The sequence below is a fragment of the Lemur catta genome, chromosome 9 (assembly GCF_020740605.2).
Source record: "Lemur catta isolate mLemCat1 chromosome 9, mLemCat1.pri, whole genome shotgun sequence".
Taxonomy (NCBI): Eukaryota; Metazoa; Chordata; class Mammalia; order Primates; family Lemuridae; genus Lemur; species Lemur catta.
Window position 1 is genome coordinate 8,052,719 of NC_059136.1, and position 19,110 is coordinate 8,071,828.

General features: G+C 44.1%; 1 protein-coding gene across 1 annotated transcript in view; it reads right to left on the reverse strand.

Moving 5' to 3' along the window:
- The window catches only part of AGBL1 (AGBL carboxypeptidase 1), a 641,096-nt gene that overhangs the window by 579,223 nt on the left and 42,763 nt on the right, over positions 1-19,110 (reverse strand). The window contains exon 6 of the mRNA XM_045560454.1: positions 9,775-9,812. Coding sequence (XP_045416410.1) covers positions 9,775-9,812 — 38 coding nt within the window. The remainder of the gene's footprint in view (positions 1-9,774; positions 9,813-19,110) is intronic.

Genomic DNA, 19,110 nt, shown 5'->3' on the forward strand with positions numbered 1-19,110 from the left:
AATTATGCCAGGGTGATACAAGTTCTAACATCTAAAACTCAGCAACCCTGGATATTAACCCCTGATTCCCTAGAGAGAAAACAAGATAAGTGCATATGCACCAACTAAGCGAAGCTGAATCTGCACACAGCTGTTTACTTATTTATTCCTCTGTTCTTTTCTGTAACTTGCTCTGAGTGTCCGCTGTTTAAAACACATTAGTGTTATGGCTTAAGAAATAAGAATGAATGGGACAGAGTCCCCAGGTCTGAGGCTCACACAGTCTAAAGTAGGGGTCAGCAGATCCCCCACAGCCTGATTTCATAAAGTTTTATTGGAACACACCCATTCCTTTATGTGTTGTCTACAGTGGTTTTCGTCCTATAGGGGCAGAGTTGAGCAGTTGTGGTCCACAGACCCTAAACTATTACTCTCTGGCCCTTTTACAGAAAAAGCTTCTAGAAGGAGGACAGACACTGAAAACAACCAGGTGTCATTCAACACTCAGGGGAGATCTTGGGAGACAAACTTATACTTCAACTGGCTTTATACCCTTGTATCATCAATTCCTGAAACTTCCAGGATTTTCCAAGTGGTGACAATAATAAGAGTTGATCTCTATAGAGATTGACTAATGTCCAGCACTATCTTCCCACTCCAGGTACATCACCTTATTTAAATCTTACTCATTGTCTTCAGAGGTACCATTTTTCCTGCTTTACAGATGAGAAAAGAATCATATTCTAATGAGCATAGGATCATTAAGGAATGTGCCCATGGTGGCCACAGTTTGACTCCAGTGTCATGAGAGCCTGCATCGTGACACTGTGCAAACACTGTTCTCCACCACGGCTTACCCTTTCAGAGAGTGAGAGGTTTGAGCTTTCAGAAAACACACACCACTTTCATACATGACCCTGAGCATCCTTGAACCCTTTTACACTACTGTCAAAGGAACACAGTGGTCCAAACCTACAGGCAGATAATAAGGCCAGAGAGAAAGCCCTTGAGATAGAACTATGTTTCTTAACAGGGTCACCTGGGTGAAAGACAGTATCCTCCATGTGTGTAAGAACCAGGATTGATTGCAATTACATTGTAATGATATTTGATGTAGCGAGCAGGTATGTCAGGCACGAAAAACCCAATACCACCATCACAGCTCTGTTGGAGCCAGAGTGGCAGCCTTGGAACATCGTGGCCACCTTGGAGAGGTGGTTCACCATCCTGCCCATCCTCCTCTCCAGTATAATCCCAACTGGAAGCTGACCCCCTTCATTGAATTGTGTTCAACTCAGCTGTTTAATTAGATCTATTAGTCCCAAGAGACTTAAATTTTACTTGGGTAGGGCTCAAGGATGAGTACTCCACTGTGGACCTTTCTCTAGGTCAAACCTCACTAGCTCTTTCTTATTGCCACTACATAATAAAATCTAGCACACTTTTCAAAACTCCTAAAGTGTCAGCCTATTTTTAAATTGTAATCTCAGACAACAGACTGAGCTCTGAAAGTGTCCCAAGAGCATGTTTATTTCAGAGATTTTCAAACCTGAGTTCTTCGAGCCCCTCAGGAACTTCTGTCAGAGTTTCTCAGTGTCTGTCAAGAGCCAGGGAAAAGGTAGGGGGCCCAGGAAAAGCCATGTGGTCATTAACTGCGATCTGCCACCTCTGCCCCCCTTGTATCTGCTTCGTGCGTATAACTTTCTCATAAGAGGGTATGTTTTAAGGAAGGGTTCTGCTACTAAAGAATTCCCAAACCCTTCATCTAGGGTAGCCCTCCCCTTTTTGAAAACCCGAACCGCAGTCAAGTGCAATGGCAAAGACCTAGGTGAAGGTCCCACAGCCGATCCACGGCTGAACTGAACCTAGAATCCAGCTTCCCTAACTCCATATGGAAGGAGAGAATGATCTTTGAACTGTGAAGATTTTCTGCTTTGGAAACGATCAGAATTGAGTTCAAATTTTAGCTCTCTGCTTACCATTTGTGGGAGCTTGGGCAAGTCGTTAACCTCCCTCAATCCCATCTTCCTTGTGTATAAAATGGGGATACCAACATCGCAGCAGGGTGTGAGAATTTAGGAGATACCGTGTGCAAGGCTCCATAACTAACAGCGCTGAGCAGGATGCACGGCAGGTACTCTAACTCCCCAGTCACAGTCGCTCTCTCCCCGCTCCCCACCGTCCTTCCCACGGTCAGCTGGGATGAGGACGGCGGGGAAGGGTGGGGAGAAAGAAAGACTGTCCTTGAGTGGCGTCTTCCCGACCACCGAGGGAGATAACGGGTTATCAGAGAGGGAGAGGGAGATGGGGAAACGCCATTAACCAGACGCGGCCCTCAAAAAAAGCAGCTTGGGATGCTCCCCGCCCTCCGTGAGTCCCGCTCGATCACGCGCACGTCCCTGGAAATGCAAAAAATTCCATCCGCGGTTCCCACCCCGGCTCCGCTCCCCGTGCCTCCTCCCGACTCCCTTAAATAATGGCTAAACAAATGCCTCTGAGACCATCTTCAGCTAATTTCCTTCAAGACATGCAAGCTGCTAACGCTGGGAAGCACAGATAGTGTGGAATAGCAAATATGGCCAAAATTAGATTAAAATAACCTCCTGATAAACAAATTACTCATCGAAAATAAATATTGGGCTGGCGCGGGTGAAATAACTAAAAGAACAGCACCACCACATGGCAGGAAGAGGAACTACACGCGCCGCGGTCTGGTTCAGCCCCAAACAGCCCCCCCAAACCTGCTGCGCCTGACAGCCCAAGGGGCGGGGAAGGGGCAACGGAGGACGAGTAGTATCCTTTTAGCTTAAATGTTTTTAATTGTTTTGTGTACTTATGCAAAGACATAAATATTTGGCAGAGAGGACTGAACTGGGAGCCAAGGGAAAAAAGCCACGTGCCAAGGTGAACGTGGCAAGGCATAACAGGAGTCGTAATCCTTCAAGTCCTGCCCCCTTTCTCTCTCTCACTGTCGTTCGTCAGCCTCGCCTGGTGCTCAGCCTCCCAGCAGAGACAGTGCCCCCCTCACAGCCACGCTGATGTATCGGGCACCTCTCACTGGGGCCCACTCAGATGCTTATGTGGGGTGGACAGTGTGATGTTCTCTTCTAACCTAAATGACAGATGCTGCCTCCCAAAATAACCCTAATACCTGAAAGTATTTATCTGGCTTTTTTTTCAGTGTTAGGTCATATCTTCTTTGGACTAAATAAACCTCCCCTCATTAATCTCTTCTCCGCACAGCAGAGGGCTCTGATCCCAAGGGTCTGGAGACTGACAGGTAAGCGCTGCTGCCTTTTAGCAAATGTGAATTACATAAGCGTTCCAAACTTCACTTCCTCACCCTGCAAAACGGGGATTATGATACCTCCCTGATAGGCTAACTTTATATACAGTGCCTGACATACTAAGAACCCGATAAATGGTAGATATTTGTGTTGTCATTTCAAACCAACAGCATGATGGATATAGCTTGCTATGCTGCATTCAAACAGAGTTGATCACGGCAGTCCCTCTCAGTGTGACAAATGCAAAAATCTATCAATATTATTTGAAGCAGAATTTTGGCTCATCACGGAAATATATTGCCTGCTTCTCCAATAGTTACAGTGGAAGAAGAGACATCAGCTCTGTAATCACACCACAATTGGATTTCTTCTGGGAATGGGAATTAGGCTGGACTCTTCATCAAGGCATAGTGAAAGCAAATGTGCATGGCTTAAATCAGGAAACTGGAATCTTTTCTCAGTCAACACGAATGTATTAGCAGCTCCTCCGGGCGTAGCCCAATGTGCGGTATGGAGGCCACAGCAGGGATCTCAGCCCCTGTGGAACTATATCCAGTAGGAGAAATATGTGTATATACATATCTACATGAAAAAAATACATGATTCATTGATTACAATATGGCTAGTTCTCTGAAGGATAAATATAGGGTTTTACGAAAAGGTTAAGCAGGGAGCCTAATGCTGGGCAGAGGTGAGGGCTGGGTAGTGTTCAGAGAAAACCGCTGAGAGAGCTTTTAGTGCTGAGACCTAAAACAGGGCCTGTGTTAGCTGGGCATGAAACATTCGATGTCTTGAGAATCTGGGTAAGTCACTTCCTCTCTCTGGTCCACAGTTTCCTCTTGTGAAAATGAGGGGATTGGATCAGATCAATAGTTTTCTGGGTTCTCGGGAGCCCTGTGTTCCTGTGAATGTGCACTAGAGGCCACCTTGGGGAAAATTGATGGGAGCTGGACAGACATGGCCACGAGCTCTCCATTCAAAAATGGATATGTTAATTGGCTCGATTTAGCCATTGCACAGTGTATACATATTGCAAAACATCATGTTATACACCATAAATATATCCATTTTAATTTTTCAATTAAAAAGTAAATAACAAGGCTGGGCACAGTGGCTCATGCCTGTAATCATAGCACTTTGGAAGGCCAAGGTGGGAAAGTTGCCCCAGAGGCTAGGAGTTCAAGACCAGCCTGGGCAACATAGCCAGACCCTGTCTCTACAAAAAAATAAAAATAAAAATAACTAACTGGGCGTGGTGGCACATGCCTGTAGTCCTAGGTACTTGGAAGACTGAGGTAGGATGATAGCTTGAACCCATGAGTTCCAGACTGCAGTGAACTATGATTTTGCCACTGCACTCCAGCCTAGGCAACAGTGTGAGACCCTGTGCCAAAAACAAATAAATAAGAATAAAATTTTTTAAAAAAGCAAATTTTTGTATACTACTGCACTAAGTAACCTTGAAGCTGTTTTCCAGCTCCATGGCCCTCGTCTGGACACTAACGGAGGAAACACACTACGTGGCAGAACCTGGGGCCATGCTGGTTGGGGCAGAGCACGAAGCCAGGAGGGCAGACCACAGGCCGGCTGGAAACACAGAACATACGTGGAAGTCCAGTGAGGCTGCTCTGATCCGCTGGTACTTGTGTGTAGGGAATGACAGCTCCAATCATCCTGAACATATATTGCCCTTCTGAGGACTCTTTGCAGTTCCCAGAGTGCTTATAAAGGCCTCGGTTTGATGCATTTCAAAATGGCCTCTTCTTTGGCATTTTGCGGTAGAACAGCCATCTGGCTCTCACAGCCTCCATTCTCTGCCCTGCTGATTGCCAGGCCACAGCAACAACCACTGAGCCCACGAAGCTGTCCCTTCACAATCAGGCTCCCTCCCTATACTCCTGGAGTGACAGGCTGAAGGCCTGTCCCTGTGAGCCAGCCAGACAGAGCATTAGCTAGGAAGATCTGTGAAAAGTCTCCACTTCCTGCCAAACTTCCCATTAGCTCTCTTGGATCTCCCCCTGCTCCTTTCTTGTCTCCCTTCCTTTGCTGATTCGAGGTCCTGTTCCCAGCACCCTCCCCATGCCCCAACTGCTGTAAACTTCCAGACTCCTCTAAATGCTGATTCTTAAGTTGAAGAGTGGTTTGAAGTAGACCCCTCATTCCCTCATTGAGTTTTAGGGCCTGAAACAGAAGGTGTTTTCCTGTTGCAAGAATGTGACCTTTAAACCTGGGCAGCAAGGTTAACACCAGGACATTATTTGCAGACTGGTCCCTGGAGCCAGTACAAATCAGGCATAACCCTACTGCCCCTGCCTTGCTCAAGTGCTGCTTCTAAAGTTGCAATTTTTCCAAAATGCGTTTATGCGTAGTGCTCAGGGAAGGGAAGACAGGGAGTGAAGAGAAAGAGGGAGAGGTGGAGGGGGCAATGAAAAAAGGAGAAGGAGATGAAGAAAAACGAAAGAGACAGAGGGAGAGGGAGAGAGGAGAGAGATAAGGGTAGAGTGGAGGCAGATAGCAAGAGAGAGAGCGACAAAGGACGACGTGTTTTGATTTATTAGAGAAAACAAAATGCCTGCAATAAGTAGCACTATTTCTTAATCAAAGCTTTATTAAATTTCAGTAATAAAAAGCTAAGTGTTTTTTGGGTAGAATAAAGCATAAAAGGGCAACACTTTTAATACAGGGCAATTTAGAGGCGGATTTGTGCATGTATGAGTGGAGAGGAGGAAACTGATACAAGGAAAGGCAGGGGATTTGGATTCGACCATTCCAGCCACGTGGGTACAAAAAGGACCCTTGACTGAGAAATGCTTTTTAATTTGTAGGATCTCAAGTTGCTGAGACAATTGGGAGAGGCCTGGGAATTCCAAGCTCATTTTGCTTGCTATTGCCCAGGAAGGAAAAGAGATGAGAGATGCATTTCAGTTCATTTCTCTCTTCCTACTGTCCATGTATCCTACGTGCAGTAGAGACTTGATAAAGAGAGAACCGAGGCAAAATAATGAAATCTTCCTCACGCAGCCCCGAAGCCCTTCCCCTTCCTTTTTGCTGTTACTGTGGGTGGGCCCGGGTGTCCCAGGCCTCAGTCCTGCTTCCCCCGTTACTGGTGGGGATTGCCTCCCGCCAGCCACTACTGGACAGGGCCTTGGTGACCTTAGATTCCCAACCCCACCCTGGTGTTTACTGCTAGGGAGCACTGACTGACGGCCCCCAAGGTACTTGATCTTTAGTTCTGGCTTTATTGAGCCTGGGGAATGCTCCTCCTTCGTGATGCGATTCCAGAGATCTGCTCCAATGGCCAACTTTCATACCAACTGACAAGCAAGCATCGGGGCCAAAATAATCACCAAAGGGGTGTGCCTTTAGGAGCTAAATGTTCACATAAACATTCCCAGATTTCAGTGCCAGATGATGAGCTTTTGAATTTTAGACAGAAACTGCATTTAAGTTCAACTGATAGGAACTCGCTCTAGGATCCAAATCAACAGACATTCTATGTCAGGCCTTAACTATGCATGATGTACAGACAATATAAAGTAACTGGAAAATTCCATGACACTCATATACCCTGCAGCAACCCAGCCTTACTGGAGTGGTACCGTCTACATCCATGCCATGCACTACTTTGGTTAGGCCGGTAGAGTAGGGGTGGCGAGTGCCTGGTGTGCTAGGACTGCTCCTCCCCAAATCCGAGACAGACTTGGCTGTTTAAATGCAGTCCTCTCTCGTGCCAAGCTCAAATATGACCTCAGAATTCTTCTAGCACACACTGGGCTTGTCACCTGGAATAGAACCTAATTTCCCCTGCTTGTTCTCGAGATCTTCTAGAACCTGTTCCTCTCCCAAGTAATTTGTGAACACGCATAAGGACATTCTGCCTTCAGTGTTCTTACCTCTTATGAACCCGTATGAATGATGCTGATGCTGAGGAATTTAAGTTCAATTATGCAAGAAGTACATTCCTATGAAATATCATCAAAGGCATTTGAGGAGGGGTCCCTCGAAACTTTGAGTGGGCTTCAGCTCACATGTGTGACCCGTCACTCCCACCCCGGGGGATATTGGCACTGCCTGAAGATAATTTTGTTTGCTACAACTGTGAGTGATACTGGCATCTGGTGGGTAGAGGCCAGGGATTTGGCTAAATAGCCTTCAATGCACAAAACAGACCCTCATAACAAAGAATTATCCAAAATGTCAATGGTGCCAAGGTTGAGAAACCCTCATTTACATTAAAGCTGAGTATTTAGTGGTAGAAAGAATGTTAGAGAACCTCTCACCCAAGTCTCTCATGTCATAAATAAAAAACCTAAGACCCAGACAAAGACCTGGATAGACAGCTCAGTGGAATTAGCAAATAACCCCTATACATCCTTCTAACGGGACATTAAAACCTGTTTTACCTGTGGAGGACAGCAAGCTATCAGTTCCCTAACAGTTGATTAGTGTGAGTATGTGGAGATTAGAACGACAAATGTTAAAATCATCAGTTCTATGCATGGATTGTTGGATGCAGGTAGCAGGGGACAGTATTGGCACTTTTGTACTTGTGAATATCACAAATCAGTCATCGTTTAAAATTTTAATCAACAAGTATTTATTTCAGGTTCTTTCTTGTGCTGAGGCAAGTAGTACAATGATCAATAATGACAACCCTTTCTCTCAAAAGCTTGCAATCAGCTGAGAGAGACGGACAGTAACAATTTCAATATGGTGGGGTCAATGCTGAGACGCAAGAACCCACAGGAACAAGGAGGAGGGCATCGGACTCAGTCGTGGTCGTCAGAGAAAGTATTTTCAGAGGAGGTGATATCTGAATTAAGCTCTGAAGGGAGCGTAGAAGTTAAAAACTCTGAAAGCTGAGCCCCCAGCGCAGCGTGCTCAGCACAGCCAGAGGGTTGAAAACCCAGCTGAATGGTCTACACCGGAATCAAGCCATTTTTGCACTGGCTACTGGTGTCTCACGTTTCCTATTGACACAGTTAGTATCTGGCATGTGACTACTTTCACACTGTTGCACATGGTGGATACATTTTATATCGGAACGCTTAACTCTAAGCTTAAGGGCTGAGGAGCGTGTGCCTGTAGACAGTAAGTCGGCCGTGCTGAGCTCCCAGGGCTCCCTTCCCATGGAACATCAAGTTCCCCCTGGCCGAGGCTGGGCTGGGGAGATGCAGGAGAAAGCTGCTTTCCCGAGGCAAGGCATTCTCAGGCTGGCCTGCCAGGCCGCCCGCAAGCTCCTTCAGTTCCTGCAATTCATCACTCGCTCACCCGGCTGCCTCAAACACTGGGCATTTCAGAGCCACAGAGTGAGCAGGCAAGTAACTAGAATCAAATGCCAACCCTGACACACGTCCAGCCTGAAGAATGAACAGGCCTCTCCCCAGGACCTGCAGGTAACACTTGCCCATGCCCTCCCATCTCAGGGGCTCCGTAACCTCTCACTCTTCCCTGCCCAGACTGTTCTCGCCCCCCACCTGCACTCTACCTGCAGGTCAGAAAGCTGCGGACAGACTTGTGTCTCATATCAAGTTCCAATAAACCAAATGAATTCAAGCTTCAATTTTTCTTCAGTCTATAAGGGGAAGCATCATCCTGTGATTTGGCTCCTTCCCTGTGTTTGTGGTTGACAGAGATGTATGGATGGGTAGAGAGGGCATTTTTATTTTTATTTATTTATTTATAAGTTTTATTAAAGTTCACCTATTACCTAAAAGCCTCAGGCTCCCTATAGAGAAACAAATATCACAATTGAAGCAGCTGGTTTCCAAGGTGCCAAATTAAAATAGATGAAGAGGTAAGGAGGGGAAAAAAATAAAAACATTAAGCTAAGACTTCATCCCTCTCAAGTGCACTGTACCTGCTACTATATTGCACACATGAAATTGACTCCCAACATAATTAGGTGAGGGCTACTAGGCAAAAAAAAAAAAAAAAAAACAAATCCTCAAATTATTCAGCCCCCCCAGAGCTATTGTTTTGCAATCACTCAAGTAACTGAGAAAAGAGCCAACTTTTTAATATAAATTTGTTATCAGCATCTACATTTTCCAAGCAATTCTCAATGCTCTACATGACCAAGAACATAGAGTCATGAGCTGAGCTGAGTTGAGAACCAAATGCAGGAATGCTGCTTCCCACCCGGCCATAGTCTTTTATTCCAGTGGACAATCCCACCAGATGCTGGTGTTTATGCCACCAACCCTCTAGGGTTTCTGGCCCTGCTAAGAAGGAGCTGGAGAGGACCCCAGGGCTGCAGTAGACAACAACCCCCTTCAGGTCAGTTATCTTGGCGGCATCACATACAGACATGTCCACATGAAGAGAGATTTACTTTCTCTTTGCAGTCATGTACTTGGAACAGCCATAATATTCTCCATCTCACCCCAAAGATCCAGAACATGGCTCTGTTGCCTTACAGGTCAAATACGAGCCACGGGAACAGGAGAGTACCTTCCACTAAAATCAGAGGGGAAAGAAATAACCACTCTTCAAAAGAGGTGCTTACTGGATTTCAGCAATGCTGCCAAAACTTCAGTGGCTACCCTGGGGAAAGAGAAAGAAAAGTGAGAAGTCAATGTTCAGTGGTCTTTTTGTCAGCCCATGGATCCCACAGCCAGCGTGCTCCTTGCTGCCACCTAACAGACCCATGATTAACCAGGTAGCAGGCGTCCTATTGATCGCCCGCTGACCAGTGAGGAGGCATAAATGCAGAAACAGCTGAGCGAAGGGTCTGTCTTGCAAATGGGTCTCAGAGGTCCCCTCTGCTGCTGAAAATCTTTTCCTCTCCTCTTCTTGCCTCCCACTTTCCACCAACTTCCTTGCACAGAGCGGCTTGTTTTTCTGTCCATACCAGCCAGAGCTCTTGTCAGTCTCTTAATTTGTACCTGGAAACAGGTGGGGATGCTGAGGGTGGGGAGGGAGGGAGTGGGACTTGGAGGCGCAGTGAATGCCGCAGTGCAGTGCAAACTTCCGGAAACACTCATGCCCCTGGGGACGCAGTGGAAAATGCACTCACACATTGGAAAGAGAAGTTGTTTCCTTAGGGTGGAAAATGATTATATCAAGATTTTCCTTCCAAATTCATCACTTTCTTCCATGCAGGAATTGCACAATCTTTGCAGTGAAAGGAGGCATATGAGAATGAAAACATGTTTTGTCCCATGTGTTAGTAGTGATCTTTTAATCTGTTCCCTGAGTCTGGGAAGGTCGCACAAAGACCCACCCACAGGGCAGAGGTAAGCGTCACTGGTGTTGAGAGCACTACGGTAGGGTGCTCTCCTTCTCTGGGAAGGAGAATCGTGTTTGCTTTTCTAAATGGCCATAGTAACGTATCCTTAAGGCGTACGAAGCAGTGAGTGGTGTGTTCCCACCACCTCTCTGTGGATTGAGGAACCAGGCCAAAGAGGCTGGATCACCCTTCTGAGATTATAGATAGGCAGTGAGCAGAGCTGGGACCCCAGATCTAGGAACCTCTCTGCCCATCTCTGCTTCCTCCCATCTGTTGTTTTCTAGAATTTCTCTCTTGCTGGCCCTGCCCTGGCCTCTGGCTGGTCAATGCAAGATGGTTCTCTTATAACATATTAGCTAATATTGAGCGACAGAGCCAGCAGTAAAAGGAAAATAAACGACTGAATAAACATAAAGTAAAATACAATAGAAATGCAGCACTGGAGACATCATGGCTTCCAATGACCTGCCAGGGAGTCCTGCCACAGCAGAGGCCTGAAGTTCACAGGCCCCAGTGCAAACCCAGAGCTGATGCCACCCCAGCTCAGCATGACCAAAACGCCCACAGGGCAGTCAGAAAGAAAGCGGGGCTAGCTTGCACAATGGACTACTTCATTCATCCTCCAGAGCCATTTGCCTTTTGGCTAATCAACTTTCAGCTTCTAACCCTACAGAGTCTTGGCAACAGTAGGTTTGAGGAGGAACACGTTGAAAGTGTTGCTGGGAATCCAAGGCAGCGTGGAAAATCTAGGAGCCACAGTACATAGGGCTTGGCTAGGGCTGGGGCAAAAAGAAAATCAGTGTTTGGGGAAAAAGCAGAGTAGCTAAATTGATTTCATCAAAAAGAATTAACACAGAAGAATGAAACCATGGAAACAAGAAAAGAATGAGGATGTTCCAACAAAGCACCTAAGCCAGTCCTAGCTCACAGGCCAGGTCTGTAGGGGCAGCAGCCTTGTGTCTCTGATTTGCATGGCACTTTGGTTTTTGGGAGTTCACAGACGAGGTAACGGTCCATTAAGTAATAGTTTTATAAGAGACCAACTAGTGGTGGGGAGGGACAGGCAGCAGGCAGACTGGTTAGGAGAATGAAAAGTGATAAATGTTCCAACCAAAAGAGTGGCCTGGAAAAAGAAGGGGTGGGTTAGAGGGAAGTTTAGAGCCTTGCTACTCAATGTGTAGTAAGAGACCAGCAGCCTCTCATTTCCTGACAGCTAAATAGAAGTGCATCCCCAACCCTGACCTGCTGAATCAGAATCACTACCAGGCAATTCATTTGCATAGTAAAGATGGGGAATAATTGGTTTAGAGGATGGCATCGTTATGGCTTTGTTAGTCCATGGAGGCTGAAAGGGAGATTCAAGGAGACTCCCAGATCTTAATTCTCTAGAAAATACCTAATAACATGGCAACACAACAAATAAATATGAATCCAACAGTGACATTACATGGCAGGAAACACATGGTAAGTGTCACATTACTCAAAGAATTGAGGCAGGTTCCTGAGAGACCAGAAAAGATTTATTTCTTTATAGCTCATAAGTGGAGGATCAATGTTTGGTGCAGCAAAGGGTATATTTAGGTCAATGATAGAGATAAGATTTGAGGCCACAGTCTGGTATTCTAAAGAGTTCAGATTCAATTCTGTAGGTAATGAGAAACCATTTTTTTTTTAATCAAGGTGATATGGTGTCAAAAATAGAAAAGTGAGAGGGAGGTTATGAGCAAAGAATTAACAAGATTTGATGAAAGGTTAGTTATAGAGGGCAAAGGAAAAGTGAGAGTCAGCAATGGGCTGAAATATTTAGGCTGGGTAAATGGGGGAATAAGAAAGACATCAATAGACTAAGGGGGGAAGTTTAGAGAAAAATAATGTTTTCAATTTGGGACATGCCGAGTTCAAGATTATGGGAACAAAGCTAGTTGAAACTGTTCAGAATGTTGCTGGAAGCATATATAGAGAATTCTGGAGTGCATCCGGAGTTGGGAATATATGTTTATGACTTACTTCAGTAACAACGATAGTTGTAGCCATGGGAGCAGGTGATACCTGTGAGGAAATTCAACCAAGAGCAGAACAGAGGGCTGGCCCGGGAAAGCATCCACACTAGAGGGAAGGCAACCCCTAAAACAGTCAGAGGACATAGACAGAGACCTGGGGGTGTTCAGCTTTGGGACTAAAAGTCACTAAGTTGTCTAGGCACAGTGTTTTTCAAACTACAAAATTTGACCCAATAAAGCATTGCAAAATCAACTTCATAGGTATTAACTGTATTTCTTAATAAAACATAAGAAATTGAAATGGAATTGAATATATCAGCATCATCTCATGTAGCAAAGGTTAGCAGTGATCTGAGAAACTTTTACATACATACATAGGTGTGCCCTTTGGGAATGTGATATATAAAAAATGCTTTCCTTTATTGAAAAAAAGAGATTGTCTAGGATGTTGTGCCCATATAAGATCTGAACAAGGGCAAACATCTGGAATGAACTAATGAGCAAACTGAAAGCATTTGATGTCCCACATGGTGCTTGGGTCACTCATGCGAATGTCACCAAGGGCTCTTTATTTCTGGTCTATTCAGTGGATAAATGTCTGCAGCGCTGGCCCATTGTCTGAGCATTGCTGCGCTGTTGCTCTCCTGCTCCCGCAGAGTAGCACCAAGAAAGAAGTAAAACCCATGAGAACCGAGGCCACTACTCCTGTCGACCAATGGCTAAGGCTACAAAAAGGAAAAGTGTAAGCTGCTAAAGGTTTTAAATGAATAAGAAAGCATTCAGTTACTTCCACTCCAAGAAACCAAGCTGACTGTATTGTGTGGGTGAACTGGGGCCCCAAAGTTAGTGCCTTTGGAGTGTGGACTGCCTCCGGCTGGACTTGAGCACCTGGCATCTATGGTTCTAGTAGTGCCACTGATTTTATAGATGACTTTTGGGGAGGGCACTGTTCCTTAAAGTTTAACCTCATACCATCCTCCCACATTATTTGAGCTTCCCAGTGGGGCACTCGTGTGGGATAGAAAATAGAAGTGCCAACATGTCTTCCATCTGACTTCCCCTGTGTTTATATCAATGAAAGAGTCATTGTAGAAATTTTTGCAGACTTTCTCCTCCAAGAGAATTACAACAACAGCAACAAGCAAAGCAGGATGGCCCTCATCCAATCTGTTTTCACGTTGTAGGACAACTCTACCAAGATTCTAGAGCTCACAGATCATTTCTACTCTCCTCCCCAGACAAAGCTTAGCTTAAACTAAGCTTAGCAAATTTGTAAATATCCTCTTGTTAGGAATTTTGCAAAAATCCACAGAGTTGCAACAATACAATTTACTTCTTCAAGTTGAAGTAAATCTTAACACCCATTACAAAAGCATCTTTAGTATTTATCACCACTATTTAGGGAGCCCCTATAAATGCCAAGCACTGTGCTAAGTGTCCTATATGCATCATTATATATCACATTTGATCTTTACAGGAATACTAGAGGGTGAAACTATTAGTCCTATTTTACAAACAACAGCAAAGAAGTTCACAAAGAGTAAATAACCTGCCCAAGGTACAGCAGCATTGAGATCCAAGCCTACCTCTGTCTGACTCTAAGTCTAGTGCTTTTAATTTCTTCTCTCTGTTGTTAACGTAATTCTAGAAGGAATCTAAAATACTTCTCAGTGCAATTTCTTTATCTTTCAAATAATGACTGTACACTTCAAGGGCTTAGGTGACTGTACGTGGTCATAGGATTAATACATCACAGATAATCATTCTAGGTATATTAGAAAATATAGTTAAGCAAAAAAAAAAAAGAGTGGAGCAAATTAAAATCACCTAAATATCTCTCACTTAACTACTGCTATAGTCCCAGAGCTAATCTGTCCATATCCACTCTAGGTCCCCTTCAAACCATTCTTCAGGCTGTTACTAGAGGGATCTTCTCCAAACAACATCTGGTTAGGGCACTCTAACCTTGCCACTCCCACACCTGCTCTTGCTGTTGGATAAAAATACAAACCTGGAACATGGACCAGGAGGCCCTACCGAGTCTGGCAGCTGCCCCCCTCCCCAGCCTCGTCTCACACTGGTCTCTCTTACCCTCTGTACTTCTGCCCCCTGGACTTTTGCCAAGCCCGAGAACATGTACCCATCACTTGTCCTTTATCTTTGCTAATGCTGCAGGCTAAAATGCTCTGGAACCCCCACCTCCTTACCTGTAGTTCATACCTCATCCTCTCCATCCTAACTTACAAAAGACTTCCTTGACCCCAGTCCTTTGCTAAGCACATTGATCCTTTTGTCCCCTCTTCTCATTGCACAATTCAGTTTGTAATTACTGAGTTGTGTGATTATTTTATTAATGTCTGTCTTCTTTACAAGCTCCAGAAAATGGGAAACATGTTTTGTTTTGCATTATTTTATCCCTACCACTTGATAGTATTTAAACACAGAACACCATCAAATATTTGCTGAACCTCTTCCAAAAGCTAGGCATTCTTCTAAGAGCTTTATATATGTTATTCATTCATTCTACAAATATTTACTTGACTATGTACCAGGAAGCATTGATAAACCAAAGATCCTTGCACTCAAAGAATGTTCTCAATATTCCCAAATATTAGGTGAAGGAAATAGTTAATAGATAATAGCATTTTTAAAAGTACACTAAAGTAACATTCTAAAATGTGATAATGCTATGAAAAAAAGAAAAAGTAAGACCATGGTTAACAGATCAGCTGTACAGGATTGGTTGCTAGTTTTAAAAGGTTGGCTGGAGTGTGCTTCACTGAGAAGGAAACATCTGAAAGAGAATGGGAGGGGGAGGAGGAGGATGCCATGCAGACATCAGGAGGAAGCGTGTCCTGAGCTGAGGGCACAGCTAGGGCAGATACTCTAAGGTGACAATAGGCCTGATCTGTTCAAGGAACAGTGAGTTGCATAGGCCTGCTGGAGCCAAGAGGGTGGCAGGAGAGGAGCAGGAACTGAGGTGAACAGTAGCAGGGGACCACTCATGTAGTGCCTGGTAGGCACTGTAAGGGCTTTGGCTTTATTTTAATAGGAGCATTCACTGCAGGATTTCGATTAATGATCTTGCATGTTTTAGGAGATTTCTCTGGCTACTCCACTTAAAAAAAACAAAAAACAAAAGGACTCTGGGAAGACAAGAGTAGAAGCCAGAGACTACACACAGCATCAAGTAAAAAGAATTATACACAAAGACCAAGTGGGATTTAGACCAGGAATTCAGGGTTGGTTTGACATCTGAAATTCAATCAATGTAGTCATTGACCATAATAATAGAATAAATGATTAACAAAACAAATGATCGTCTAAATAGACACAGAAAACACATTTGATAAAATCTGTCACACTTTCATTATAAAATCATTCAACAAGCTGCAATAAAAGGGAACTTCCTCAATCTGATAAAGGGGCCCACAAAAAGTCCATAGCTAATGTGATACTTAATGAGAAAAGACTGATGCTTTTCCCTAAGATCAGGAACAAGATAGAGACATATATTCTGCCACCTCTGTTCAACATTGCATTGGATGTTATGACCAGGGCATTTAGGAATGAGTGAGTGAATAAATAAATGACATGCAGATTGGAAAAGAAGAGTAAAACTATTTCTATTTGTAGATAGTATGATCTTGGATACAGAAAATCTTAAAGAATCCACTAAATACTATTAAAACTAATAAGCAGGTTTTGCAATGTGGCAATGATAAAAGATCAATATGCAAAAATCAATTGTATCCCTATATGTTCGTAATAAACAATTAAAAATTGAATTTTTTTTTAAAAATCCCACTTTCCATAGCAGCAAAAATAATACAATTCCCAGTAATAAATTTAACAAAAGACATCCATTCTTTTACACTGAAAACTAAAGAACACTGTCAGAAAAATATTTAAAAAGACATAAATAAATAGAAATCACCCAAACGTCATCTCTCATCTAACTACTGCAATAGCCCCAGGACTAATGCAACCCTATCCAATCAAGGCCCCCCTCAAACTGTTCTCCAGGGTGTAATTAGAGTGATCTTCTCAACATAACATGGATATATTTTGAATTTAGAGCTAACAGGATTTCTTGACAGATTGCTATGAAAAGTAACGTTAGCTCAGTTATTTCTCATGACAATCTGCATTTTACAGATGAAGAGACTAAGAAAGGTAAGTTAATCTGCCTGAAATAGCCACGTTACTAAGCGGCAGAGCAGGAATTGGTCACACAGTCTGACCACAATGTCAGGTACTTAACCCCTGCTGTCCAGCACAACACTGAGCACTGGGGCCAGCGAACTTCTTTAGGGAGATTTCAGAAAGAAGGAGGAAGGTGGCTCTAGAATTTAACCCTAGAGCCACACTAGGCAGTGGGATGTAGGGGCAGAAAACAGAAAGAGGAAAAAAAGGAGTTAGCCAAATAACAGGTGGGTAAGCAGGAGGACCTTTGCAAGGGATTGGACAGGTTGCCTACAGAGCGGAGATGCCCAGAATACCATCTGGTACAGTCCCGGCCTCCTGCCTGGCTTGAGAGGGAATAGCAGGATGGATAAAATCCCTCTCTCCCTCTCTCTCTCTCTCTCTCTCTCTTTCCCTCTCTCTCTCTTTCTCTCTCTCACATGCAGCTGGATGACAGACAAAAATTGATAACACATGGATTTGCTAATCACCATTTTCAAGAGAGAAAGGAGAAAACAAAAACGGAAACTGAGATGGCTCCTGCATGATGACAGGAAAGAAAAACCATGAACATATGGTGCAAAGGTTGAACCAGATCCTGTGCCCAGCACGGATTTGTCCATTTTTCTCTGGGAAAAAATAAAAGAAAAAGAACCCCTGCCCCCAACTCCATCCAGACGCTGTCAAAGGCAGATATGGGAGCAATCATCGATCATAGGAAGTTTTTATAAGAGAAATTGAAACCCAGACCTCAGACTGCTTTGGTCAGTAACACCCAACAGGGAGTGTGACAGACGGCGGCTACTACCTGAGAGGGGAACCAGGAGCACAGCGCTGCAGTGGAGGCTGGGAGGACCCCACCCACCTGGCTTGTCACGAGCAGAGACTGTGAAAGGAGAATGATTGTGAAGTACTTCAAGATCCACAGGTGACAGCAATAGGACAAGGACTCAGACAGAAGCTTCTGGGAACCCCTGACACCAGGAAGGAAAAAGCTAATGTCTGGGGGGAAGGTACAGACCAGGATTGCAATAAACTCTCACAAACAGGAGAGTCTCTTTCTACGTAGAAGTCTGACTCTTAAGTTAGCACTTAAGGCAAACATTATCCTCAAACTTCCATAAATTATTTCTAAAGTACAATGTACATGGATGTGATACTATAATCCTATACTGTAATATGTATATATGAAGATATAATGAGTAAAGTACATAATTAAGCATGTACATGCAAAATAGAATTTTACGGAATGTTTGCTAGATGGCTATAATAGTAGACTAGTTGCTATACCACACTTTTAGTTGAATGTTTCTAAGTAAAATGTATGTATGCTTCAATCCACTCTTGAAAGATCTGCAAGCATAAAAGGAAAGATGTGATATCCTATTTCAATGCACAGCACAGTGCAGGTACCCAAAAGACATTTTCTGACTCAATGAATGAATAAAAATGTATCTGATTTTGCTCCAGCTAAAGGGCAGAGCAAAGACAAGCCTGATCATTATTTGATCTGTTTGACTGAGGTGTAACAAGGCCCCACGCAAGGTACCAAGGCTTAGCACCTTCCGGCACTAGTGCAGCCAGAACTTCAAAAGGTTGCCATTCACACAAAGACAAATATTGCATGATTTCTTCCACTTAGGAGCTACCTACAATAAGCAATTGCATAGAGATAGAAAGTAGCTTTAAGGTTACCAGGGGCTGTGGAGAAGGGAAATGGGGAGTTATTGCTTAATGATTACAAAGTTTGGTTTGGGGTAATGAAACAGTTTTGAAAATAGATAGTGATGATGGTTCTACACAACACGGTAAATGTAATTAATGCCACTGAATTGTTCACTTAAAAAGGGTTGTAATGCACATCGGGGAAGGAAACCAACTGGATATCAGACTGAGACGGGGGGTCGGGGGAGGTGATGGATGCATGCCTGAATGATGAGTGTGTTGTGCACCGTCTGGGGAATGGTCATGCTTGAAGGTGCTAACTCGGGGAGGTGGGGGGGGAGGGGATGGAGGTAAGACTGCACGGTGTATGCCAGGCGCACTGTCTCGAGAGTGGACGCGCCTGGGGCTCTGACTCAGGGGGATGGGCGGGACACGGACAATGTATGTAACCTGAGGTTTTGTACCCCCATGAAGAGCTGAAATAAAAAAAAAAGGGTTATAATGGTTAATATTATGTTATGTACATTTTACCACAATCAAAAATAATACCCCCAAAAAATGTTGTCATTGGATCTGATGATTAATTAGTCATCCTTCTTCACAAAAAAAAAAAAAAAAATGCTTAGGTCTCTAGGAAAGGGTAAAGAGTGTGGCAAAGACCTACAAAGTGCTCTCTCACTTGGCAGGACATAATATAGCAACAGGAAAGCTCACTGCCAATCACTGAGACCAGTGATTCTCAAACCTGAGCATGCACTTTGCA